Below are 26,714 nucleotides of genomic sequence, written 5' to 3' on the forward strand. Positions count from 1 at the left end.
AAGTAACTAGTAACTAAAGTTATCAAATAAATGTAGAGGATTGGAAGTTTAAAGGAGCAGAACATGAAATAAATTACTCTATATTCAAAATTTTGACACCAAATTTTTTATTTTGTGTAGAAGCACAACGTGCCACAGGACTGATTTCTTTGCTGATTTCTTTGCGTACGTCCCAATTAATGAGAGTAAAGATGGTTTTGTTAGATTATTAAAGCAGAATCAGAGAATCCAGATTCACACGCTCGGTCTTGTTCGATCACCGCAGCGAGACGTCAGCGCCAAGTTTGTTCTCATTCTGTTATGTTTGGAGCTTTTCACCGTCTTCTGACAGCGATGACAAAACCACCACAACGTGACGGATCAACAAAGAGGTTCAGTGTCGGGGTGGAAGGTGTGCACAAACAAATAAACCAGAAACTGGTTCTGATTCTCCTGAGACTCGTTCTCACTGTGATTTTATAGATCGGAGTCGTACCAGAGGCCAAAAGAGATGAAGACACGCACAGTTAACTCTGTATGAAAGCATCCGTCGTTAACGGGGTCGATCACAGGAGCGTCAGCAGCTACAGTTACAGTCAGCCTCTTCACTGATTGGACGACACAGCCTGTATGTTATAGGTAAAGCTGTAGCTGTGCCTGCAGGTGTGATCTCAGGTGTGATCTCAGGTGTACAGGTCTGTACAGGCCGGAGACTCGGCTGTATGTTTCACATAAGAACAGATGAAACGACTCGGCTCAGCTTTTGGTTTGTTACTTTTTAATTTCCTCCATTATGAAATATTATAAACGGCACCAGCAACAAAACAACACAACTGATCATCAGCCTGCTTTCTCTGGTTTTCATGACGCAGTCGGTCTCAGACCTTTAAATATGTTTGGCTTCCTGTTGTTCCATGTGGGGATGTTAATGCTGCAGCAGACAGGGAGGTCTGAGACAGCAGGCTGGCCTCAGCTCTGTGGTGACAGATTGGGGAAGTCCTCTTCCTGTTTTGAAATTTTTTTTTTCCCCAGTTTGGTTTGGAAGAATTTGACCGGCTGACAGTTCAAAACCCAGAGATGTTTATTTACATCGATGATAATGAAGTGAAGGCAGCAGATCGTCACGTTGGAGGAGCTGGAACAGAGCGTGGTGGGAAGCTTTGGTGAAAAGAAATTAAATCATTAATCAAATGAGTGGCTCATTAATGTCCTGTCATAATCCGACTGTGTTGACTGTGTCAGAGTCGGGAAGAAACTCTTCCAACTTCATTTTGTTCATGTTGGAGCAACATGGACGCCAACAAGACGCGTTTAACAGTTACAACATGACTTATGATAAGAGTCTCTCAGCATCATCCGTCATGTTTCAGCGTCGTGTGATGTCAACTTGGCAACTTTCCGAGTTGTTGTTCAGACTTTTCCAAGTTGGAAAAACATCTTCTAGATGGATGCAGAGTTATCGTCCAACATCAGGGTTGGATGTCACGAATGATCTCGTTGCTGAACAAGCTGACAGCAGAGACGGACTTTGTTTCTTTAAGTTAAAGATTAATGGATTTTCCAAACAGTTGGTGATTGATATAATAGTTGACAACCAATGAATGAATTGGTTAATTGTCTGAGCCAGCAGTGCAGCAAGTATTCAGATCCCAGATTTCCAACAGTTTTCAGCAGGAATAACTCTCCATGTGTGACAGCGTGTAAACCATCAGCCTCCAGCAGGTCGCAGGTCAAAGCGCTGTGGTGACAGCAGAGCCGGAGGAGCTGAGAGAGAAGTGTGTCGTATCTCTGGAGCAGGTTGAGGTTCAAGTGTGATCCAACAGGACGGTTGTTGACGGACATGTTTCGCTGCTGTGAGCATGAAATTGTTGAGATTTTCTCTCCACCTGCTCGTCTCACACGACCAGCGTGACTCTGCAGACGATCTCTGACACAAACGTGAGAGCGTTTCTTGCAGAGTAGTTTTTGGTTTCTTGTTCAGCTTCTTCGTGAGAGGCCTCACTCACTCACCACCGCTGCAGGGTGTGTGTGAAGTATTCTCATATAATTATAGGCCAGTGAAGGAAGGCGTCTCATTGTGGTGACGTGAGGACGCCAAACGTGTATTTAATGTTTACTATGAGGAAATCTTCAGAGTTGATTCTGCAGTTTTAAACATAGTACAGCAGTTTGTTATGAAACAGTCTGAATATAATACAACCTACTGTACATCAGACCACGAGTGAGAAGCTGACTCACCGGGTCGGATTCCAACTTCTTCGTGTTCGAGAAGTCATAAAGTCAAAACTGTTTTTATGGCTCAGCCTGAGGAGAGAAGCTGCTCTGTAACCTGGTGGCACAGCACTCCAAGTGTTTCACCATCGTCATAACGGTTATTAATCTGACAGTCACAGGTAGATTCATTACCTCATCAACATGCATCCTGCAGACAACTGTGATCAAGACAGGTAGTGTTCAGACCCTCAAACGTAAAGGTTGGGCAAATAAACGATAAACGTAAGGAGTTATGTCATACGACAAAGCTCACTGCGATCACAACGAGTACACTCACTGTCGTCTGAGCCTGCTGCTGCTCCACCTTCTCCTGCTGACTCTGAGGCTGTCGGGCTGGTGGAGTAACTGAGTTACAGCCTGCTGGTGTAATCCCTGTGTGTCTGCTCATGCTGCTGTAGAGTTGGGACATCTCTTCAGTTTGTTGGTGGGTTTGTGACTGGTTCAGTAAATTTGTGCCAATTTTCCGCACGCAGCATGTTTTTAATATGTCGTGCAGAAGAAAAGGTTTGACGGTTCTGCCTCAGTGTGGCGCCGGAGAGAAAATCAGGAGACAAACACGAAACTGCAGGTGTAAAACATGAATGTCACTGTAAATAATGAAGGATTATTTAGACTTCTGGATATGTGGACTGTTTAATGATCATAACTTGCAGCTAAATGAGTCGTAATATTTCTTGATATTCTGAAGTGATCTGACGCGGCTGTGGATCATAGAGAGAACGAGCAGAGGAGACATGCAGCATGTCTACAAAGAGACTACGATCCAGAGTACTTCAGTAAAATGGAAATAAAGTAACGTCACTGCTTCTCTTGTTTTGTACGTGAGATCAGAGACGGCTGTGACACGTCTGACCTGCAGCTGTGTACATTTTCACTTAACTGATGTTTTTGGTGCTTGATTTTGTTTCTGTGGTGACGTCTGGACGACATCCAGCGCTGATCTTATCTGGAATAAAATGACAGTTTCAGTGTGACCTCAGATGTAATGAATTTCCTGCAGGCAAACGGAGAAGGAGACACCTGTACCACAGTTCCTGCTGGGTTTCATGCTTTTGGTTTTCTGATGTCTGATGACGTGCTGTGATGAGGGAGAGAGATTTAATGTCCAGATATGAAGTTTAACCTCAATGTTTAAATCCAGGTTGCAGTTGGATGTGTCGTGTCGTGTCGTGTCGTGTCGTGTCGTGTCGTGTCGTGTCGTGCTGTACTGTGCTGTGCTGGTGTTTCTTTCTTCTTTCTTAATCCTGTTCTTCTTCTACAGAAATCTTAATCTCATCACATGATCCTTCATTCCCAATCCTGTCCTCAGTAGAAAACGTCATGTTTCCTCTGAATCTTCAGAAGAAAAATGAAACTGTTACAGAAGAAAAGAAAAAACAGCTGGAGATACATGAGGCAGCAGAAAATACTGTTACTGCACTGACAGACTAATTACACACAAAATTACTTGATGAGGTGTTTTTGTAGTGCGCACACACACACACACACACACACACACACACACACACACACACACACACACACACACACACACACACACACACACACAGACTCACACAAAGAGCCTGTGTGGTAAAATGACTCCTCTCTCTCCAATAACAACATCTAGTGTTACAGAGTCGTGAGAGTCGGCTCACACACTGACCTACATTCGCACACGCGCACACACACACACACACACACACACACACACACACACACACACACACACACACACACACACACACACACACACACACACACACCGGAGGGTCAGACATGGTGAGGAGGTGATGATGATGTATTGAGTTTTGGGTTTTGGCTCCTTTGGGCCTTTCGGAGTAAAAAAGAAATGTGTAAAATCAGATTTACAGAAAGTTTCCCCTCCAGGCAGAGAGATGGAAATCTTATCCAGACTTCTCTCCCTCGTGGTGAAGAAGGCTGAAAGCAGCATGTTAACAACCCTGTACTGAGCCAGTGTTAATGATTACATTCATCATGATGTCATCTATTGATTTATTTGTTTTGATCGGTCAGAACATTCTTGACTTTTAAATAAAGTCAAGGACCAACAGTCCAAACTGCAGCAGCTTTACGTTCACAGTGATGTAACAGAGGTTTATTTGTGCAGCACAGTTCAGACACAAGGAAACTCAGAGTGCTTTGAGCTGTGTGCAGGTGCTCCTGAGGAAAGATGGTTGCACCAGTGTAAAGAGTTAGTCTGGAGACTGACGGCTTGTTTTTAAGTATTTTCTAAAATGAAGTTCCTTGTTTTTAAGATACAAACACTTATTTATGGAAGGAGGGTTTAAGTTTGTTGACCTGCTTTAAGAAAATCAGGACTCAGTTTGGAGACGACTTGATAAGATGGAAGAGTTTTGTTTTTGTCTTTCCTTTGACCAGCGGTTCTGTTCTCACAGTGCTCACACACTGTTCTAGGTCAGCCTGAGACACACACACACACACACACACACACACACACACACACACACACTAACCCACTGACCTGTCGTCATGAGGTTGTTGTTATCTTCCCACACACTCGACGCAGCAGCAGGGTGAGCTCAGTGGATCTCTGCAGGAATGTAGCGTCTGCAGGTCAGCTGCATATTAAACTGAGTCAGAGTCGACCTGAGGTATTTTAGTGAGCCCTGAAAATGAAAACCACCAACAACAACCACCCTGTGAAAACACAACCTGGGGACGTGATTTCATGGTGAGTTAGTTTGGACTGTGAACACACATGTTCTGATGTTGTTCAGTTTGTGCTTCGGTTCATCTGTTCATCCAGAACTTTGTGTTGATAGACGACAAATCCTGATTATTTCAGTGACATTTGAACTTTCCACATGACCTAAACTTTTGTTCCTTGCTATTTGCTGTGTGTGTTCAGGGTTCATCTGAGGATGATCCCTGGGTGTTTCTGGAGACCCCCTCACCTTTCTTGTAGCATCACCATGGAGCAAGCAACAAAATTAAAAAGAAAACGACAGAAAAACGACTTATTACGAAGACGTGCAGCGTCCTCTACAAGCTGGCTTCTATGTTCGTAGTCTCCATCGGCTAGCTGACTCACACTCAGCTGATGTCAGTGACTATAAAGGCTGTGATGAAGAAGCAGCGGCACTTTCCTTCAGCGAGGAACATGTAGGATTAAGAAATTCGATATCTTTTTGGTTTTATTTTCACTTTTTAAATGAGTTAAACACAAAGCACCCGATGCGAGAACATCCTTTAGTAATTAAAGTTTTTTTCTGATATTTCTGACATGACGTTGGTGTAAATGTCACTGAGCAGCACCAGCATCATGGCTGATGTGTGCAGGTGTGTCTGGTGATAGCGAGCTGATTGTCTTGGACCTGTTTTGTGTCCGGACTGGTTCAGGTATGTCAGTCTGTCGTCTCTACTCTCTGTTTCTCTGCAGGAATGAGAAGCATGTTTGTGTAACACCCTCGCCCTGCAGCGCTGACACACCCGCCTCCATACATCACATACGTACACTCCTTCACGTTAACGTCGCGCTCTTCACTCTCCTGTCTGCTGCATTTAATGTGTAACCGCAGAAATAATGGTCCTGCCGTCACCTTTGAGCTCTGCAGGATCGTAAACCAAACTCCAGGTTAATTTATATCGTTTTTACTGCAGCCAGACAGGGTTTGACTTCACAGCCTCGCTCTGTCAGATGCCAGAGTCATGTGTCATTTCAGTTATTGGTTTTATTGCCAAGTCCCTGACTGAAGCACTGTGACACCTGGACCCACCAGACAGGTGGATTTTGAGGTCACAGGCGTCTGAATATTTCCTCAGAAAAACATGATAAGTGTTCACTTCCGGTCATATTGTTATTAAATTTGAACTTGTGAGACCATATGATGCGGAGCCATTGTGTGTTCCAGCTAATGGGGCAGTTACAGCTGATCTGCAGGCTGATTTTTGCATGAAAACGTTCAGGCAAGACTCCTATAGATGAATAACAGAAGCACTTAAAGAGCTTCTGACTGTTTGGGAAGAAAACATGGTTCAACATCAGCTCTGAATCTACTGTGGGTCAGACTGTTAGAGGAGATTTGGCATAATTCTACATTCATTACCAGAAACGGTAACGACTGCTCTTCATGAAATGAAAGGTAGATTTTGGATGATTGAGGCGACTCTGCAGTTTCGATTCAGGCTTTGGACGAGCAAACACAGTTTTCCTTCAAGGCGCAAGGTCCTGAGAGACAGACCCGGCTCGCTGCAGGAGTCAGATTCCTCTCAGCCTGTTTGGGTCGGTCTCTGCAGAAACAGTTTCACAATCACTGAGCCTGTTGGAGTTCAGTGAAATCAAAGCTGAGATCTTTGCGGCTTTTTAGCCTCCTTTGTTGTTCTTCCCGTTTGTGGAGTTCATTATTGTTTTATTGCGAAATAAACCTCAGCTCCTGTGTTTGCCGGGATGATGGCATCATTCTTGAGTCTGTCACCAGTTGGTGCTGGTGCGTGGGCACGGTGGCGAGGTGCCACGTTACCGAGAAACACTTTGAATCAACACAGACGGAGAACGCTGGCATCTGAAGTGTTTCTCTTCCTGTAACTCTGAACGACCAGTTTATCAGGAACACCTGAGTGTTTCTCATGATGCGAGTCGTGTATACGAAGCGTATAGTGTTCAGGGTTTGTTGACTCTGGCACTGAGAGGTTGACTCAACAGTTTGTTTTTGAGGTTGTAGTTAGTTGCATGTTAAAGATTATAACAACACCAGAACTGACATTGAGATGCTGCAGGGCTCCATGTGGGTCTCATTAATGTAAACTTCACCGGCTGGGAAACTCTGGTCCTGATCCTCCACTCGAGCTCGTGTGGAATCTGGTTGGACCGCTCGGCACAGCCACAGTTTGTATAGTTAAAATTCTTTATGGTGATGAATGCGTCATCATTAACATCCATAGTTACCGTCTACGTAAGATTAGAGCCCGACTGCTTTGTCTGCTGACTGATATTTGCCTCTCACATAAATCAGTATCGTCATATTGGCTCTCTGATATTTGCTGATAAGAAAACTTGAGGTCATTATACAAAAAATAAGTTGTTTATTTGTTTGTTTGTTTGTTTGATGACCACATTTGAAGGATCTTTGCAAAATAAACGTGTGGATATTGGCCGATATATTGATATCAGCGTTTTTATCCTCCTGTTATCAGCTCTGGCTTCGTTCCCAAAAATCACTTACCTGCATTTTTATATTCCACCAAGTATCCTGCATCATCAAAACATGTCGGGATCAAAGACACACTCTCTGTGTGTGAAGGCAGATGCATGCTGGGACACAGCAGCTCGACTTTGACACGCAGAAAACAAAATAACGACACGATAACGATATAAAACACAAAGCTTCAGCTGCAGTCTTGGATAACTTCAACTCTTTTACATGAGAGGGTTAAAATACGAGCAGCCCGTCTTTCACAATCATCGACGCGCCAAACTTCATTCATTATGTATCAGATTTAATCGGGACTTTGCCTCCGATGATAAGCTGCAGGTGGGGTCGTGTTGACGCTCGAGCTCTGCTGGCTGGAACCGTCAGGAAACTGACTGTCAACAACCAGACGTCAACAGAAACAGAAATATCATAAAGCATGTCGGTGTGGACCACCAGTGTGTGTGAGGTGTCAGTGACTGAGGGCTGTTTACACACAGTGAAAGTGACACACACACACACACACACACACACACACACACACACACACACACACACACACACACACACACACTCAGCAGCGTGGCGTCTGATTTTAACAGGTTACACAACATCTGTTTGACTTTGTTGCTACTTGCAGATAAGAGAGGGTGTGTGTGTGTGTGTGTGTGTGTGTGTGTGTGTGTGTGTGGAGATCCTGTATTGATTATTGAGCCTTTTAAAGGTGATTTACACCAAATTATCAATGTTAACGATGTGGCCAAAAGTATGTGGACGCAGCTCGCCACATATTTTTTTGCACTTCTACTTAATCTCAGCCTGTTCCTGGTTTTAATCCCTCTATTCAGACTATTGACATTCTTCAATGCGCCAGCATTCAGTGATACTTTAGATAATAGTGTGTTTGTAACAGTGTGGGGACGTCCCCGTCTTGTTTCAACATGACGTCCTCCCTCCTGTGGGAACCGTGTCTGTTGTATCTGTTTGATCTTACTCTCCTGGAGGCGATAATGTTTGAGGTGTTAGATTGTCAAAGCTTCCTTTCATTTCTTTGATATGAAAATTAACTGCTTATGAATAAAGATCAGTGTTGCAGTCAAGACCACCTAAACCGAGACAGAGTCACGACCAAGACCAGGGTGTGTAGACTAGTGCGAGTACCACACTGTGTGACAGGTTGATGCTAACATGGAACCTGCAAACCAGACACTCCTGAAAGTCTGAAGATTCATCTTCGTTCACCTCTTTTATTGACAAATATATATCTGTATATATACTCTGTGTGTGTGTGTGTGTGTGTGTGTGTGTGTGTGTGTGTGTGTACAAACGTCTCGATGAACTGATCGATCATTGCAGACGTGAATTGTGGGAATAACTTTGTTTTCCAGAAGCCAACAAGTACAAACACGAAGGAGCTGAAATCAACGTAACCATCTTTAATAAACACTCCTTCTTTAAAACGCACGCGCGCACACACACACACACACAGCCTTCGTTTGTGCATGTATCAGGTTGATGAGGTGACTCTTGTCTTTCTATTGAAACCATCATTAAGCAGGGCTGCAGTCTGAGTCGTACACTACAGGGATGTCTCTGCAGTCGTGGTCGTGACTGGTCTCAAAATAACTGGTCTCTTTGTCTGAGGACGAGACGAGACGTTCAGTGACACTGATCTGGAGTAAGAAAGATATTTTATTTGCATGTTCGAGGAATGTCGACCTAGAAGGATAAAATAGTTTAAAGTGCATTTGTAAAAGCGCTCAAACAAACATGTCGTCTTTAAATCTGAGTCAGGTTCAGCTTGTTGTGTTCGTTGTGTCAGAACTGTCATTATCAGAATGTTTGTGGGTTTAAAGGAAGTCTGTAATTATTTTTACTGCGATGATGAAACAACCTGAAGACCCACACGTCTGAACTGTCTGTTCCTCACATGGTCTGTTTTCAGCTGATACCAATAACTGATCATTACCTGCTTCTCATGGCAGAAACCCATAAGTCAGCCGATAATTGCACATTTTTGTATTTTTAAAAGAAATTCCTCATCTGTAGTTTATTCAGTTTGTTGTGATGACAGCGACTACAGAGGAGCACACTGCCACCTGCTGTATGGGAGTGTAAACATGCTGCGCTTGTTTTTTAACTGACACTGATTTGTAACGAATAATATAATTTCACAACATCAGGCGGATATTTATCGTGCGTCAGGAGTTTTTCAGGAGTTTGACTTGTTGCATTCGTCGTCTTTAATCACGTGGATTGCAAACAAACTTTTCCAGATAAGTTTCTTCTTTTTTTCAAATGTTGTCATCACCATTTACCTTTTTGTTGTTCATTGAGACATCATTTTTAAGTTGTTGTGTTAGTTGTGGTCTTTCTTTTTTTCTTTTATTCTTCTGTTCGTTCGTTCGCTGTGAAAACACTCAGACTGATGATCTTGGATTTGAAAGAGATCTGTGGGTGAAGTTTTGACTTCCTTGTTCTGTTAATGAGTCACCATGAAGTCTGTGACCAGTTTGTTTATCAGGATCAATAACACCTGACAGATTCATTAGAGTCAGCAGTGACTGAAACATGTTCATCACACGTGTTGTACACAAAGCTTATAATAAAAAAACAACCATGTTAACGAGTAACATTAAAACTCTGTCTCTGCTGTGTTCCTCCAGGAGGACGAGGTGGAGGAGGAGGAGGAGGAAGAGGAGGAAGAGGAAACGGTGGAGGTGGAGGAGGTGGAGATCATCAACGTCGTCCAGCAGAAGCCGGCGATCGAGAAGATCTCCAGGATCGATGTGAGGGAGCTGAGGGAGGCGCCGCAGCCCACCAAGATGGACACGCGTTACTTCGGCGAGCTGCTGGCCGACGTCTACAGGAAGAACTGCGACATCCACTCCTGCATCTCCGAGCACGTGACCAAGATCCGCGGAAAGTAAGTTCAAACTCTTCCAGACGTCCTGCAGACGTCGTATTAAACCATCAGATGTAACTAATAAACCGTCAGCCGGCAGTTTAGATCTCATGACTCAGACTTGACTCTGAGCACGCTGCTCGGATCCTCCTACAAACTGTTTTCCATCACGCTGTCATTAAACTGATGAACAGTCTTTATGTGATGACATCACTCAGTCTGGGGTCACGATCCTGCTGTATACAGTAGGTTAGTGGGAGGTTGTCATGGAGACAGACGCTGGGTTTGGCGTCTTGGATCAGCACCATGAGCGGCGTGCTGCGACAGGCGAGCGACGGGTTTCGGTTGGTTTGTTTCCATCGATGTTGCTTCACTTCGTCTCCTCCTGCAGACGCAGCAGCTGAACTGTGTGTTTGGAAACCAGCGTTTCTCTGAATGAAAACCTGACACGAGTTTCTAAACGTCTGAAAAAGTAGATTTGTAGATTTCTTTGATGCAATAAAATGGTATTTATACTCGAGTATTTCCAGATGCTGCTACTTTATACCTCCGATACAGTTATGTGATGGTTACAGACTTCATGCTGCGTCAGAGCCAAAGTGGAACATTTCTAAATTAATTTATATCAGCAATCAGATTAAAAACACTATCCGTGTTTTTAATTCCTCTGATGTGCTGCCTTTTTCTTTACTGCTTTTATTTGTTATCTTTAATCTATTTATTGTCCTTTATTCATTTTACTGCTCTTAATCTTTTTATCTGTTCTTAATTCCTCTGATGTCGTCTTCTAATTGTTTTTATTCTTTTATTTCTATTTTTGCATTTATATTTCTTTTTAATAATTTTTTTCTTCTCTCTTTTTCTGTGGTTTCATCACTTTTATTTGTTTATGACTCATATTGACCTTTTGTGTTTTTACTTCTTGTTTTAACCTCAGACCTGTCGAGTGCACTTTGTAAACTCTGTTTTAATATCTACTTGATATTCATATAATTAATAATAATGCTTTGAATCATGTTCTACTTTTACTCATCACATCATAGAAAAAGTCAAACAGTCTAACAAACTTCAGGATCTTGTTTTTGGACTAAAGGAATTATTAAGATGAGATCACCAACAGTATTTAATATTTCTTTATAATCCGTCTTAACCCTGAAATAAATCCTTTAACTTCTGCTGCCCACGTGTCTGCAGACAGGAGCTGAGTCACTGAGACTGAGCGCACACACACACACACACACACACACACACACACACACACACACACACACACACGCAGAGTCATGCTGCCGTCCTCATTGTTCGTCTTCCTCTCTGTGTGTTACAGGAAACACCAGCTGGATCCCAGCAACGACTACAAGGTGAGACAGCGACACATCTGATAAATAAATCTGATGTGAGGTCAGCAGACACGACTTCCTCTGTGGTCAGAGAGAAACTTAAAGTCTGAAGTTAAACTGACATTTGATCAAGAATATGAGATGAAACATCCTAAACGTGATACGGACGGTTGTTTACTTTGTTTTTCTGTCAGTTCTAAAAGTAATTACAACAAAATCTGAGGAAATTATTCAATTCTTTAGTTTTCAAGTGACAATTTTATTAATTTCTTTCCATTTTATCTGTGTGTGTGTCCGTGTGTGTGCGTGTGTGTGTGTGTTCGTGTGTGTTCATGTGTGTGTGTGCAGGTGGAGAGAGAGGAGGTGGAGGCTCTGCTTCCTAAAGGAGCCACTGAACTGACCAAACAACAGATCCGCTACCTGCTGCAGGTGAGTTTCTGCTCGTTACTCCAGAGAAACATCACTGGATCAGATGTTGTGACTGTGACACTCCTCCTGTATTTATCTCTGATCTCTGGTTTCCTGCATGTTGGCGATGTTTGTATTTTTACCGCTGGGCTTCGTTCTGTTCTTGTCACATTGAATCAACAGCTGATGGATGTTTTTATTTTACAAACACTTCACTCACATTAAATTACAAGGAAACACAAGATTTTCCAACCTTTGTTTTTTTTTTTTTTTTAAATCCTCCATTTAGTCTTTCACATTTTTTAATTTATCTGTTTTTTTTATTCAGCTGCTTTTTCTATAACTTGTTTGTCTTTATATCTGGTAACACACCAACCCCTCATCATATCAACACTTACACAGGTTGTGATAAACATTATCACAGTGTTGTGTGGTTAAATGTTCATAATGTATTTGTCAACAATAATAACTGGTGTAAGAGCGTTAATGGACTGTTGGTCTGACACACTGCAGATGTATATAATGATATGAGAGTACACACAGACGACCCTTTACGGTGCGTTATGACACATTTATTAACCGTTTACAGCAACATTATATTGTTTTATCAACATTTTAATAATTCCTTTTATTGCTGATAAATACTAAACAGAAGGAGGGTGAACATTAAGTAAGAAGTGGTTTATTGAGGCTCGTAACGTGATGAGCTTCATCTGTATTATTCCTCAGTGATCTCAGATCGGTCGCTCTGACTCTGGTGTTGATTCTTCTGGGTGGTTCTGTTTCAGACCCGTCTCACTGCAGATAAGAGCATGCGTCTGCTGCTGTCCACCTTCAGCAGCCTGAGAGAGGAGCTGCTGCACATGTCTGAGGACCTGAGGGTAAGAACATCACTCTGAAGCTCCAACATGAGGTGACGTCCACAGCTGGATGATTACAGATGAGCGTTCAGCTCTGTGGAGCCTCCGGGTCAAATCCACCATGACAGGAAACAAACAAACACACATGTAACGATCAGATCACCTGAGACTGTTTGATTAAAGACAACGACACAACAGAACAAAGAAAATTCTTTATTATATTCTTCTAATGTTGTGGTGCATGAAGGGTTCAGATGATTTACTAAAGTAATAAAATCACATCAAGTAACTTATTGGATTATTATGACTGAAGCATGAACTGTAAACAATTAATAATTTTATATTGTGGTGGATACGGAGGTCTAAAACTGCCCAAATCATAAATAAATGACTTTACTGTTGACTGCACCAAAGTTGATTTTTAAAAATACATGTAATTAATATTTTAAACGTGAGAAACTGACCATTTTTGTTTTGCTTCAGTATTAATTCACTTGTCACATTACATACACTAATTAATGCTTAAATGTATTTTTGATTATTTTTGGCCACCTGGTACCACATTAATAAAAAAGATTCTGTCCTCGATAGGTGGATGATTTCAGTTACAGCAAAATAAAATTGGTGATTTTTGATATATTATAGATTTTTAACTAATAACTGAAGCTGTCAAATAAATGTTGTAACATAAAATGACAATACTCAGCTGTACTTCACTTCAGTGTTCTGGTTCAGTACAATGACTCTCACTTTCGTTTCATTTGATGTTTTTAAAACATTGTGAAAGTAAGAAATCTTCCACTCCTGCAGTTTTTAGCCTAACGCATGTGAACAAAAGCAGCCCGACTGCAGCAGGATGATTAGTTATATAAATAAAACATTTGCATACAGACCGACACGTCGATCCAGAACAGTTCGTCCCCACAGATCACACACACATGTTTAAATAACCGGCGTCAGGCCAGATGATGACAGCTGACTGTTTGACTCAGTCAGGTTTACAATCATCATCTCACACAAATGAACAAATGTGAAGATGTGTTGTCGTCTTTTAATCAGATAAGAAAACAGGAACAATTGAAACAGAAGAGTCGTGTCCAGTTCTCCACCTGACCAGAGGAAGAAGAGGCTCCGTGTTGTTGTTATTTCTGCTAACATGAAGACGTGTGTGATGTTTCAGCGTCTGGAGGCTGAGAAGGAAACTCTGGAGAGAGATCTGAGTTTCAAAGCAGACCAGGCCAAACAGTACGACAGCCTGCTGGAGGCCGTCAGAGACAACAACAGACAGCTGCAGGTACGACAACAACGCAACTCTGCTGTGTGTGTGTGAAAGAGAGAGAGAGGGGTAGGGGTGAGAGCGAGCGAGAGAGGCAGGTGAGTAAGAGCGAGACAGGTGAGGGCGAGAGAGGTGAGAGAGAGATGAGAGGGCGAGCGAGAGAGAGATGAGAGGGCGAGCGAGAGAGAGATGAGAGGGCGAGAGAGAGATGAGAGGGCGAGAGAGAGAGAGATGAGAGGTGAGTAAAAGCGAGACAGGTGAGGGCGAGCGAGATGAGAGGGTGAGAGAGAGCAAGACAGGTGAGCAAGAGAGACAGGTGAGTGAGAGGGAGCGAGAGAGATGAGAGGGCGAGAGAGAGAGAGATGAGAGGGCGAGAGAGAGAGAGATGAGAGGGCGAGAGAGAGGCGAGGGCGAGTGAGAGAGAGATGAGAGGGTGAGAGACAGGTGAGTAAGAGCGAGACAGGTGAGGGCGAGAGAGGTGAGAGAGAGATGAGAGGGCGAGCGAGAGATGAGAGGGCGAGCAAGAGATGAGAGGGCGAGCGAGAGAGAGATGAGAGGGCAAGAGAGAGGTGAGGGCGAGGGAGATGAGAGGGTGAGAGAGAGCAAGACAGGTGAGCAAGAGAGACAGGTGAGTGAGAGGGAGAGAGAGAGATGAGAGGGCGAGAGAGAGGCGAGGGCGAGTGAGAGAGAGATGAGAGGGCGAGAGAGAGGCGAGGGCGAGAGACAGGTGAGTAAGAGCGAGACAGGTGAGGGCGAGAGAGGTGAGAGGGCGAGCGAGAGATGAGAGGGCGAGCGAGAGAGAGATGAGAGGGCGAGAGAGAGAGAGATGAGAGGGCGAGAGAGAGAGAGAGGTGAGTAAAAGTGAGACAGGTGAGGGCGAGCGAGATGAGAGGGTGAGAGAGCAAGACAGGTGAGCAAGAGAGACAGGTGAGTGAGAGGGAGCGAGAGAGATGCGAGGGCGAGTGAGAGAGAGATGAGAGGGCGAGAGAGAGGCGAGGGCGAGTGAGAGAGAGATGAGAGGGCGAGGGCATAGGACAGGTGAGTAAGAGCGAGACAGGTGAGGGCGAGAGAGAGATGAGAGGGCGAGCGAGAGGGCGAGAGAGAGAGATGAGAGGGCAAGAGAGAGAGGGCGAGAGAGAGAGAGAGGTGAGTAAAAGCGAGCGAGATGAGAGGGTGAGAGAGAGCGAGACAGGTGAGCAAGAGAGACAGGTGAGTGAGAGGGAGCGAGAGAGATGAGAGGCGAGCGAGAGAGATAGGTGAGTAAGAACGAGACAGGTGAGGGCGAGTGAGAGCGAGAGGTGAGAGAGAGCATGAGAGAGATGAGAGGGCGAGCGAGAGAGATGAGAGGGCGAGAGAGAGGTGAGTAAAAGCGAGCGAGAGGCAGGTGAGTAAGAGCGAGATGAGAGGGTCAGAGAGAGCGAGACAGGTGAGCAAGAGAGACAGGTGAGTGAGAGGGAGCGATAGAGCGAGCAAGACAGGTGAGAGGAGAGAGAGAGGTTCAGACAAACTGATAAATCTGACTCAGACTCCAGTATTAAAGCAACAGCACATTACTGCAGGATTGTTGATCTGTGTGTGTGTGTGTGTGTGTGTGTGTGTGTGTGTTCTCTCTCCAGCTGTCTCTGAAGGAAACCACCTCGGCCCAGCGCTCTCTGGAGAGTCAGCTGATGAGCACCAGAAACACCGACTCAAGCCGCGAGTTCAAGCTGAAAGAGGTGGAGGGAAGGATGAGAGCGCTGGAGAAGGAGAACGACATGCTGCGACAGAAGGTGAAGCACCAGGACCAGAACATATGAGCACATCAATCAGGACCAGAACATATGAGCACATCCATCAGAACCAGAACATATGAGCACATCCATCAGGACCAGAACATATCAGTTATTTGTGTTTTCTGCCCTGAACAAAGATCACTTAGTTTTGTTGAGCGATGTCAACTCTGCAACAGGAACGATGATTTTCTGTCTCCTCCGTCTGTCCCTCAGCTGGCGGGCCAGGCCAGCAGCTCCACCCTGCAGATCAAGACGGAGGAGCTGTCCCGTCAGTACCAGGACCAGCTCGGCTCCATGAGAAAAGAGAAAGACCTGGAGATTCAGAGGTTGCGGGTGAGAATCAAACATTCACGTCCAAATATCTGGAAAATCTAAAGAATTTTTTTATCTGGAGCCATCGTCACGTCACATGTCACATGACATCATAACAAGCGTAGTAACTGATTTAAGATGGTTTCCTTTAAACTCCGGTCCAAACCCAGCCCACAGAGCAGTGTATGCGTCTTTGTCCACTCTTATTAAAAGTCATTTTCTCATGATTAATGATCTCGTTATCTTGGGAAACAACACGTGTGATGTCTTGAAAATGAATAAAATTTAAGTTGTTATCGCAGGAAAACGGAGGAAATAATATGTTGGCCCTCCGACCCTTTACGGCTTGTTGTGATGTGCTACGTACATGCTGCTATAAACTGAAGATTCAAAGACCAAAACATTAAAAATACTCATGGAAGATAAAATCCTGCAGAACAGGTTCTTGTAATGTGTCTTTATGTGAAATATTCTTATTTACATACCTGCGCTGTCTCTTGACTTGTTTGTCCCTCGCCTCTCTCCGTCCTCCTGCAGACCCAGATCACGACGATGCAGACGGAGGTCACCACCACCAAGTCGTCGTCAGAGAAAAGTCTCCAGCTGAAGATCTCCGAGCTGCTCTCCATGTTGGAGCAGCGACAGACCACCATCACCCGACAGGAGGAGGTCTGTGACAAACACACCGACACACACACACTAACATCATCCAGGAGACAGTGAGGTTCTGTTAACACAGAGCGGGTGTAGGGCAGGTTCTGACAGTGTCAGGTAAACCTGCTGAGTCTGTGAGGCCCAGTCCACCTGAACACAGGTATCATAAACAAACCCGTGTTCATGAGGGTGTGGTAGAGGAGGAACATGGAGGATTAATCCACGTCTTTGTTTTCTCTTCCTGATACGTGTGAATAAACTCAGGATCTGTTTCTGACCCTGTGTGTGTGTGTGTGTGTGTGTGTGTGTGTGTGTGTGTGTGGTCATGCAGAAACGAAGTGCGTGACTTACCTGGGAGGACACGTATAAATCATGCAAATCAAGCTGACTTCTTCCTCAGAATTCTGATCTGTTTACACACACACAGATAAAACACAAACACACACAGATAAAACACACACACACACACTGACGAGTGTTCACCTCTCAGGTCCGACTGCATTCTTCTCTTTTTTGTGTATTTCATTTGAAGCGAGCTGTCAGTTAACTTAACCTCAGGAATGTTTGTGTCACCTCAGGCTGCTGCCGTGACGACCTGCTGTTTGACTTTCTCTCACTCACACTCAGACACACAGACACTCACACAGACACACACTCACACAGCAGCCAGTTCAGGTTGAAGTTGGTTTGCAGTCAAATGACGTGACGATAAAAACCTGAGGAGAACAACAGAAGCTGCACTGAGACCTCAAATCAAACACTAATGAACATCCAGATGTTCAGTTTTAATGAGCTTGAATACAAAGTAACCGACTGTAGTTGAGTTTGTGAGCCTGCTGACCTTTGACCTCTTGTGACCCTCAGGAGATCAGGAAGCTGATGCAGGAGAGGAACGACAGCTCCAAGAACGTCACCAAGACCATCATCACCAAGAGGTACGACACCACAGAACCAGTCCGGACTGGATCACATGATGTTCTGCTGCAGAGCGGAGACAACAGAACATTTACTTTTTTAATATCAAATAAACTATTCAGGCCATTTTTCAAGCGTTAATGTCAAATATGTGATGGTTCCAGCTGGAGTCTGTACTTCATCCTCGTCTTAAATATCCTTACACTCTGAACAACAGAAGACGTTTTTAGATGTCGCCATGGACATTTTTTAGTATTTTGATATTTTAAAGACGAAGTGTTAGGTTACTAAAGATAATCCACAGAGCTCGTTGTCCACAGTTTCATGTAGGAACTATTTTCTGTGTGTATCACGGCGCAGGAGGAAGCTGCATCCACTCGTGGAGGAGAGGACGGCGCTTGTGACAGCACAGGCTGTAAACATTAATGTCGTCCTCTTCAGCTCGGCTGTAACATTCTCATCCACGAGATGATGCAAACTTCCTCCTGCACGCTGGAACACAAAGAACATGAAGAGGACAAATATCAGTTTGATTTTTGGGGCTCTGAAAGTTTTGAATGTAGTTGCTCAGCAGCTGCCGTCAGTTTGGATTCACAGCGGTACGATAACTTCAGATGGACACAAACGTCTCAAAGTGTCCACAGAAACCTCTCAAACCTCTCTGCAGCGTTAATCACCTGTCTGCTGCTGAACCTTTATGTTCAGTATGTTTCCACACAGATGAAGAAACACTTCCATCTGGAACTATTGTTGTTTTTTTAATGATAAACTGGAGAAGCAACAATTGTTTGAAACGTATGATTTAACAGTAGAGAAGTGGATTATGCAGCTTGAGTTGATGCGTCTTAACGCGTTGTTTTCTCCATTACTCCTGCTCCATTTAACTGCTGTGACTGTGAGCTGACTGCAGAGCAGCGAGTATCTGATGTTACAAGGTGAAACCACAGAAGGAAGAAATGATGAATTTGACGGGAGGTGAATTGACAAAAGGAGAAACATCAGCCTAACAGATTATTACCTCACCCTGCAGGATTTAAACTGTCCACCAACATCTGTCTGTCCAGGCCTCATCTGAACACATCTCATTGTGTGTGTGTGTGTGCGCGTGTGTGCGTGTGTGCAGGTACAGGAACCAGTACCCCATCCTCGGCCTGCTGAGCGACGACTACCAGCTCACCTCGCCCGTCAAAGAAGCCAAGACCATCGTCATCGAGAGAACTGGAGAGATAATCAAACAGGTAACAGCAGCAGAAAGATGATATGAATATGAGCCACTGGCTGCTGCTCAGCACACCGTGGCCTGAACGTGTCACACGTCCTCCATATTAATAACACTGGTGTAGTGAAGCAGGAGACATTCAGCCCTGCTACAGCTGTGAGAGTGTTTGTCTCGTGATGCTGAGCAGATTAATTCAGTCGGCTTCGAGGCATCGTGTTAAACTCTCACCAAGTCTCAACAAATTCAACACGTACATGATGAAGGTCGCAGTGAAGGCGATGGGTTTGTGGCACCACATGAAATACAACATGTGGTGCCACAAGAACATTTTGCAGTACGATTACATTCAGAGATTACATCTGTACTTGTAGATTTAATTTGAGGTTTTATTTAGTTTTTTATAATGGTGCTGGTCTGTAGTTCGATGATAGTGATATTAGTATTTAGACTTGTGTTCAGCTGTTTGTTGGTCAGTGAAGGAGAAACTGTTCTATGAATCTGACTTGTAATCAGATGATCTGGCGCCACCTTGTGGTAAAAAAGGTGCTGCTGCAGGTTTCAGGTAGAAACTTGCAATTCAATGTTTTGATGAATTATGTCGAGTGATGTCACTCAGTTGCATTGTGGGTAATGTAGGCTCAAGGTTTTGAAAGTGAAGAAGAATGTGTGGAATAATAAAGGTGATGTCTGGTTCTGTTTTTTAAAACTCCATAACGAGTCCAACAGTGTTACAGGAGCGCAGCGACAAAACCTGGAGCCTACGTTACCCACAATGCAACTTTGCATATGTGAAAAACGTACTATAAAGTCTTGAGTGGCTCCAGAGGAAGCTGCATGTTATCTGATAAAGAAAAAGTGACAAAGTTGCATCGTGGGTAATGTAGGCTCAAGGTTTTGAAAGTGAAGAAGCATTTGTGGAATAAAAACGTTTTTTTTAAAACTCTCCATAACGAGTCAAACAGTGTTACAGGAGTGCAGCGACAAAACCTGGAGCCTACATTACCCACAATGCAACTTAGCCATTTTTTCTTTATCAGATTACATACAGCTTCCTCTGGAGCCACTCAAACCTTTAATACTACATTTTTCATGTGTGCAGTCGTAAACTGTAAACACACTTAAAAGTGGTGAAAAGCTGTTTTTTTTCACTTTCAAATAATATTCAAACTGTCATAAACCTGCACACGTGTACGGTGAGTACTGAACCTTCAACATTAACCTCTGTTTTCTCTTTGAGTCGACATCAAACTAAATTATGACAAATGAAAAGTTGTTCATGTCACATCCAGTCATCTTCATCTTCTCCTTTTTTTTTATGTAACTGCTGAAACGTTTGGCTCACTCACTGTAACGACTGCATCTGTGTTCTGTTTATTTCGGAACAGGAAATCATTACAACACCTTAAAGACACACTGCTTCTCTCCGACAGGAATGACTGAAATGACAAGAAGAGCCAGACGTCACCCCCTCCCCTCCCCCCTGCTTGCATGTCCCTCCCCTCCCTCCTCCCCCTCAGGGCTCCCAGGGGTCGGTGGTGGTTCAGGTCCCCCCTCTCCCTCCCTAAATTTGGGATCATTGGTTCAAATCCTGGGTTTGAACAAATTGAGCTTGTTTGGGGTTTTTTATTTGGGCTTTTTATGAAACAAATCATCAAAAACCAAATCTGTTCAGAGCGCTGCAGCCTCTTGGTCGTGCAGTGGATTAAGGCGGCTGTGTCGAAGCAATCATGACAACTGGGAACTGGGCTGAGCGGAGGACCGTGTTCAGAGCTGAGACGGTCCGAACAGAAGTCTCACCTTCACAACTGAATTCTGCTCGATTAATTTAAAGTTCAATAAATGTCTCAATTAACCAAGAAAAACATCGTCTGTGTCCCGTACCAGCCTGTGATTGGCTAAATGTCATCTGAGAAATCATTAAAATGAAAGTATATTCTACTCTAACATACTAAATTTAACACTTAATATCAGTCTGACTCGTACATTAACACTGAAACACGGCTCACAATACGCTCTGCTGTAGGGATGGGAAGTCATGATACACTGCACTTCTGTCATATACTGCAACACAGTCACCTGTGATACATTACAGAGGGTGTAAAACAGCACAAACATGGCTGAATATGTGGAAAGTCTACGATCATGAGAAGATTTCAGCTTTAAAGTTTAGTTTAAAGACCATCTCAGTATCACAGGAGGTTGTGTTGTGATATATTGCTGTATCAGTTCTCTGTCTCATCTCTACCTGCAGGTGTGCAGATTAAAAAGTAACAGTGAAGCAGATCGAGCTCCACGTGGACGTCGTCTTCCCTCCAATCAAAAGCGTGAATCTCTGAGGAGACAAAGTGAAACTGACGGGCTGTCTCAAATCCAAACTGCAGACTTAGTCTGAGTATCCAAGATCAGTACTGCTGTACTACAAGTGACCAAATGAAGCCATTCGTGTGATGTCAGAATAATCGTGAAGACGTTTTTCTGACCAGTAAAATTCACATGATGCGCTCTTTAGTCACAACAACAACTCGGACAGTCGTAGAAAATGACGGTACACGAGATGCCGAGTTGGTGGATGAAAGTAAACATTGGCTTGATGGTAATATATTTGTGAAATATTTTCAGGGCTCACATGATCCATTTCTTTGTCACTGAAATACTGGAAACAGGAGTGATAAAATGCAAAACAACTTCTTCTTGGCGTCCATGTTGCTCCAACAATCTGACATGAACGACCTCTCAGGAGCACGTGAACGCAAGAGACAGAAACAAAAGTGAGCAGATGAATCCGAGTCTAAATGGCGACACCCCTACTTCACCTCCATCTGACAAGGAATTAAAGAAGTTAACAAGATCACATGTGAGCAAACATTCAGTGCTACTTTCTCTCACTGTAGTTTGACCCGTGTCAGTCTGACCCACAGATGTTAGGTTATTAAATGCTCATTATGTGATCAACGTCACACTGAGGAGAAGTTGTGGTCAAAAGACAGAAACACTTTGAAGCAGAGTCGAGTCGAGGGCTCGCTGCAGGAAAGACGACGTGCTAACGTGGAACCGAACACTGCTAAAGTCGCCGCAGAGCGCCGCCTCAGCTTCCAGTTGTCACGTTTAGACGAGCCTGGTGCCATCTAGCGTTTAGCATGAGATCCTCCAGAAAGCCACCACAGCCACGGTAGCCCCGGGGACGAGGACTCTGATCGCCACTCGCATGTTAATATTTATAAATATATGTTTGTAATCTGGGCACGCTCAGTGAATGTGTGACTGCAGAGCAGCCGTCCTGCGACACAGTTCAGACGAACATTTGACAAAAATGTTCTGAAAGGGGAGTTTTTTGCTTTCGCTTTTGTTTTGGTAGATTTTATGTGTTATTGTCTTTAAAAGCTTTTATTTTGTTAGTCTCACAGGTGCATGGGTACATCCTGTTCACATGTTTGTATTTGACTGTGCGATGTCTCACATCCACGAGAGGAAACCGAGTCTCACTCTGACTCCTGGGGATGTGATGCATTGTGGGTGGTTGTGATGCATTGTGGGTGGGCGGGTGGGGTTGAGGGGTGGATGTCTGGATGTTTGGACCTGGAGCATGATGTTGTGGGTTTTATGATGGTGGAAGAGATTTTAAAGCACAATGATAATAATAATGATGTTAAACTGTTTCTTGAGTTCTTCTGAGTTTTCTCTGTTCAGGTGTTTTATTTTAAAGCTGCATGTCGACGGCTTCGTGTCCACCGGGCGCTCGTCTGAACGAGCCGCAGCCTGTTTCACTGACCTGCAGTCTGATTAAAGTTCAGAGTAGAAAGTTTACAGCTGCCTCTTTATTTATTGTTGCTCCATGTTGCCAGAGAGTTGAACTAGTTGAACATAAGACACTTTCACCTTCCTGGGTTATTACAGATATTGTAGTACAGATGTTGAATCAGCTGGATATGAATCACAAACAGATTTCTTTCTATTTTAAAAAACTGCAGCTTCAACATGAAACCCTCCTGCAGACCAGGGGACAGATGTGTATGCACAAAAACCACACGTACGCCTTTTCCCCGCATGAACTGGTATCAATAACTGAAGAATGTGAATGTGTGCACGTCACACGTTTCAGAGCAGCGGACATGTTTTTTTCGAGAGATAACTGCAGGTGATTAAGAGGACGGGCGATCAGGTGAGGGACGTAACGTTAGTTTGTTGAGGTCAGTAAAATAACACTCAGTTGTGCGTTTTATAATCTTAATTTTAAATTATTTATGAGTGATGAATTTTATCACATTACTTCCTGTTAATGATATTTGTATTGATCCTGAATTGTGACCCACTTTGTTTCAGCTCTATAGACGAGTCATTGATCAGCTCTCCTACATTTAATAATGATTATTGAGATATGACAGCGACGATGGTTTACAGGCGGAACGACAGCAGCTGCTCTGCTGTTGAATCAGTTCAGCTGCATTACGCTTCTTATTTTCTGGTCTTCAGGTCTGATGAATGTTGGAGAAGGCGCAGATATCAATGTGCAAAAAAATGTTTAAGGTTGTTTTTGTGCTTTCATTTATGGATAAATGAGGAATGAAGCTCGTGCACGTTTCCACGAAGTATTCAGGCGTATGCACGAGATTATACATCTGACAACAAGAAGCATATTTCTGTCTTTGTGCATACACATAGTTTCAGCTGTGAGTTTTATGCATCTGGCTCTTGTTGCTGCTGCGCTGGTGTTTCTGTTATTAGTCAGCCTGCAGAAGACAGAGTTGTGAGACTTGAAAATTTTCTATTTTTTTATCTCTTTGTTTTTGACATATCTATTTATATCATTTATCCAAAAAATGTCCCTTATCAGTTGTATTTAAACTTTGAACACCTCGTCCACCTTTTGCTGCAGTTGCTTTATGTTTTGTGCTCGTAGCTGCAGCTGTAGGAGACATCTGGGTCAAGATTTAATTTTAAATCCATTTAAGTTCTGATTCCTTTTTAACATCCTCTGAGTACGCCTGCAGATTTGGACAAGCCCATTTTATATATGAGAGCTACACAAGCCCTCCAACACAATCCTGAACATTTTCAATATGTAGTCATCGTGACCCGAATCTGTTTCTGACCAGACGAGAACGTTTCATCACATCTGTGTTTAGAAACTGTTTGATTCCAGTTCCCACCTGACTTTAAGGTCAAGCTGCAATACATGGACACCTTTGCTAATGCTAATGCTAATGCTAATGCTAATGAACTGCAACATCAGATCAGAGAATCAGAATCAGAGAAAGCTGCTGGAGCTCATCAGCTCAGTGCTGCACTGACATGTTGCTTTGAATCATACATTATGCTGAAAGCTCTCAGGATTGTACTGCTGGTAGACGAGAGGATGAGATTTAATTTGTCACTTAATTTTACAGAAGAATAATGATGCTTCACAGCTAAGTGTCCTGTCAGAGGTTTAACAGGCTGCAGCAGCAGCTCCAAACCATCAGAGTAATTTAAAATGTTTAAAACATGAGAAAAGTTTCACCTGAACATCTGATGAACACTACTGAGAGAAAAGAGCAGCCCGGTGGACACGGAGCCGAGTTTCTGTTCGAAGCCTGTAGAAATATGTTGACGGGACCTCAAGTGCCTTATTGTGTGAGCTTGTTAGCAAGCTGGTGTTGGGCCGGCATCACTGTTTGGGTGACAGAATATCTTCATCTGGAAACTGATTGTTTTATTCGCAGCAGAGGCCGTCACATCAGCTCGTTATCAGTGATAATCTGTGAGGGGAGCAGGTCCTGCCTTTCTTTGTCAGCAGAGAATAAACTGTATGTTGAGCTAAATTAACTGGTTGTAGTTTTTTAATTTGCAGAAAAAGAGTCTAAATATATTTTTTCGTATGCAAACTGTTTTCTTTGTTTTCGGCTCCAACAGGATTCGGGCCGCCTCGGTCCGGTCCAATATTATCCAATGATAACATGTTTCCGCTGTGATAGATTTGATTAAAATCAGTTCTGTGTCTTTACAAAAGTTCACTTGTTTCGTGTTTTACTTACTTACAGATGAAGCGCGATGAGAACTGCACGATTAACACAATACAGTCGTGTTCGAGGACTTTTATCTTTCACTCTCGTCTCTTTTTCCTTTTTATGTTTTAAATATAACGTAATGGTTCAGTTTACAGCTTCTGTAGACTTTAAAGTTCATCTCCACTGAAGTAAATGGACCTTTGAGCTGTTACTAAAGGTCAAGAACTGACTGATGAATGCTGAAATATTTGCTTTCTGTATTTTATCAGTCTGTCATCCCTCATTTTTCCCATCTCTCTTTATTCACTTGTTCAGTGGACACAGAGCCGAGTTTCTACTTTCACAGCATTATCATTCAGCCACAGCATCAGCTCTTTTCTGCAAAACACCATAAAAACCCAGCGTACACTTCCTGCTACTCTTTTCAAAATCTCTGTCTCGACTTCAACCTCCAAACTAGAAACATAACGTGAAAATGGCAAGTTACCTGAACACCAACATGGCTGCTACAGTAGAGAGTAAAACACAGAGCAGTCTTTAAGTTAACTCAAACATGTTTCCCCGCGCGGTCGCCATCTTTTGCAGGAGCACCACAGCTGCATCCTGGGCTTTGCACCGCAAAAGATGGCTGTCACTGATTGGTTTAAAGAAATACAAACAAGTCGAAACAGTTTTTCCCCACAGCAGAATGATGCGTGGTGCAGCCCAGTTCTGACCCAATGCTGAGGAGTCATGTCTGGCTATTAGGGATCGACACAGTGGAGCAGTTAGCAGCTGGAGAACCAGATATTTCCCTCAGGAGATGGAGGAGACTAAAGGTGGAGCTAAAAGAGAGATTACTGGACCTCCACACCTCCACAAGGCTCAAAATAAATTCATAAATAAGCAACTCTTTGCTAACACGTTAGCCGTATGTTGTCTTCATAACTTGCTGCTGCTGCAGTCAACGAGCCACTCGTGCTTCTACACAGAGTCCAGCAGAGGGAGGCAGCTCCCCTCAGCTCCCCTCAGCTGCTCCTCCTCTCAGGGTCACTGAGTGGAGCTGATGGAGCAGAGACTCAGAATGAGGTCATAGCAGCTCTGTAGGGCTCGGCTCAGTTGGCTGCTCGTCAACCATTTTGACTTCAGTCGCTGCTCTCAGAGCCCACATGGCCACAGACCATCATCACTGTGCTGTCATACAGCCAGGGAGTAACAGATTACATGCAGAAGGATTACAGGAATCTGATCAATAATTAATTCATACTGTCGACAAATTAATCAGATTTGAGATCCTGGAAAAGACACGAGGATGAACATTTTGGGGAAATCAAAAAGTACGGAGCTCTAAAACCCTGAAAGATGATTTTTTGTGTGTGTTTTGTTTTCAGAGGATAAAAATGTGACGACTTGAAGCTCTGAACAAAAGTGGATTTGAAAGAGAAAAAATATAAAAATATAGTATCAGTCCTCAAATTGGATTATATGAATAAAAACTGAGATAGTTAACAGATCATTACATCTGTCCCTAAAGACATTTCTACCCTGTTTGTTTTATTCTTGTTAAACTTCCTGTGTATTGTTTTATTATCTGTTTTTTTAAGTTTGTGCCTCACAGATTTTCATGTTTCTTCTTTCAAAATGTCGACAACATGTCCTGATAAAGTCTGTTATTATTACAACT

The 26,714-nt window shown here is 43.4% G+C and overlaps 1 protein-coding gene and 1 long non-coding RNA gene across 3 annotated transcripts in view; one reads left to right on the plus strand and one right to left on the minus strand.

Moving 5' to 3' along the window:
- pof1b (POF1B actin binding protein) overlaps positions 1-20,584 on the plus strand; it is a 30,301-nt gene extending 9,717 nt beyond the window's left edge. The window contains exons 3-13 of one of the 2 annotated variants that reach the window (XM_073479794.1): positions 10,073-10,332; positions 11,639-11,672; positions 12,000-12,080; positions 12,848-12,940; positions 14,100-14,213; positions 15,812-15,964; positions 16,181-16,300; positions 16,817-16,948; positions 17,798-17,868; positions 18,972-19,086; positions 20,453-20,560. In XM_073479794.1, the coding sequence (XP_073335895.1) occupies positions 10,073-10,332; positions 11,639-11,672; positions 12,000-12,080; positions 12,848-12,940; positions 14,100-14,213; positions 15,812-15,964; positions 16,181-16,300; positions 16,817-16,948; positions 17,798-17,868; positions 18,972-19,086; positions 20,453-20,473 (1,194 nt within the window). In that variant the 3' untranslated portion in view covers positions 20,474-20,560. Of the gene's footprint in view, positions 1-10,072; positions 10,333-11,638; positions 11,673-11,999; positions 12,081-12,847; positions 12,941-14,099; positions 14,214-15,811; positions 15,965-16,180; positions 16,301-16,816; positions 16,949-17,797; positions 17,869-18,971; positions 19,087-20,452 lie in introns of both variants that reach the window. The other variant, XM_073479795.1, reaches the window with a different exon arrangement.
- LOC141007432 (uncharacterized) overlaps positions 17,590-26,714 on the minus strand; it is a 54,987-nt gene continuing 45,862 nt past the window's right edge. Inside the window, exons 2-3 of the long non-coding RNA XR_012180011.1 lie at positions 17,775-17,914; positions 17,590-17,649 (exon numbers count right to left, since the gene is read on the minus strand). This is a non-coding gene — a long non-coding RNA (uncharacterized lncRNA). The remainder of the gene's footprint in view (positions 17,650-17,774; positions 17,915-26,714) is intronic.

Source organism: Pagrus major, chromosome 13 (genome assembly GCF_040436345.1).
Source record: "Pagrus major chromosome 13, Pma_NU_1.0".
Classification (NCBI taxonomy): Eukaryota; Metazoa; Chordata; class Actinopteri; order Spariformes; family Sparidae; genus Pagrus; species Pagrus major.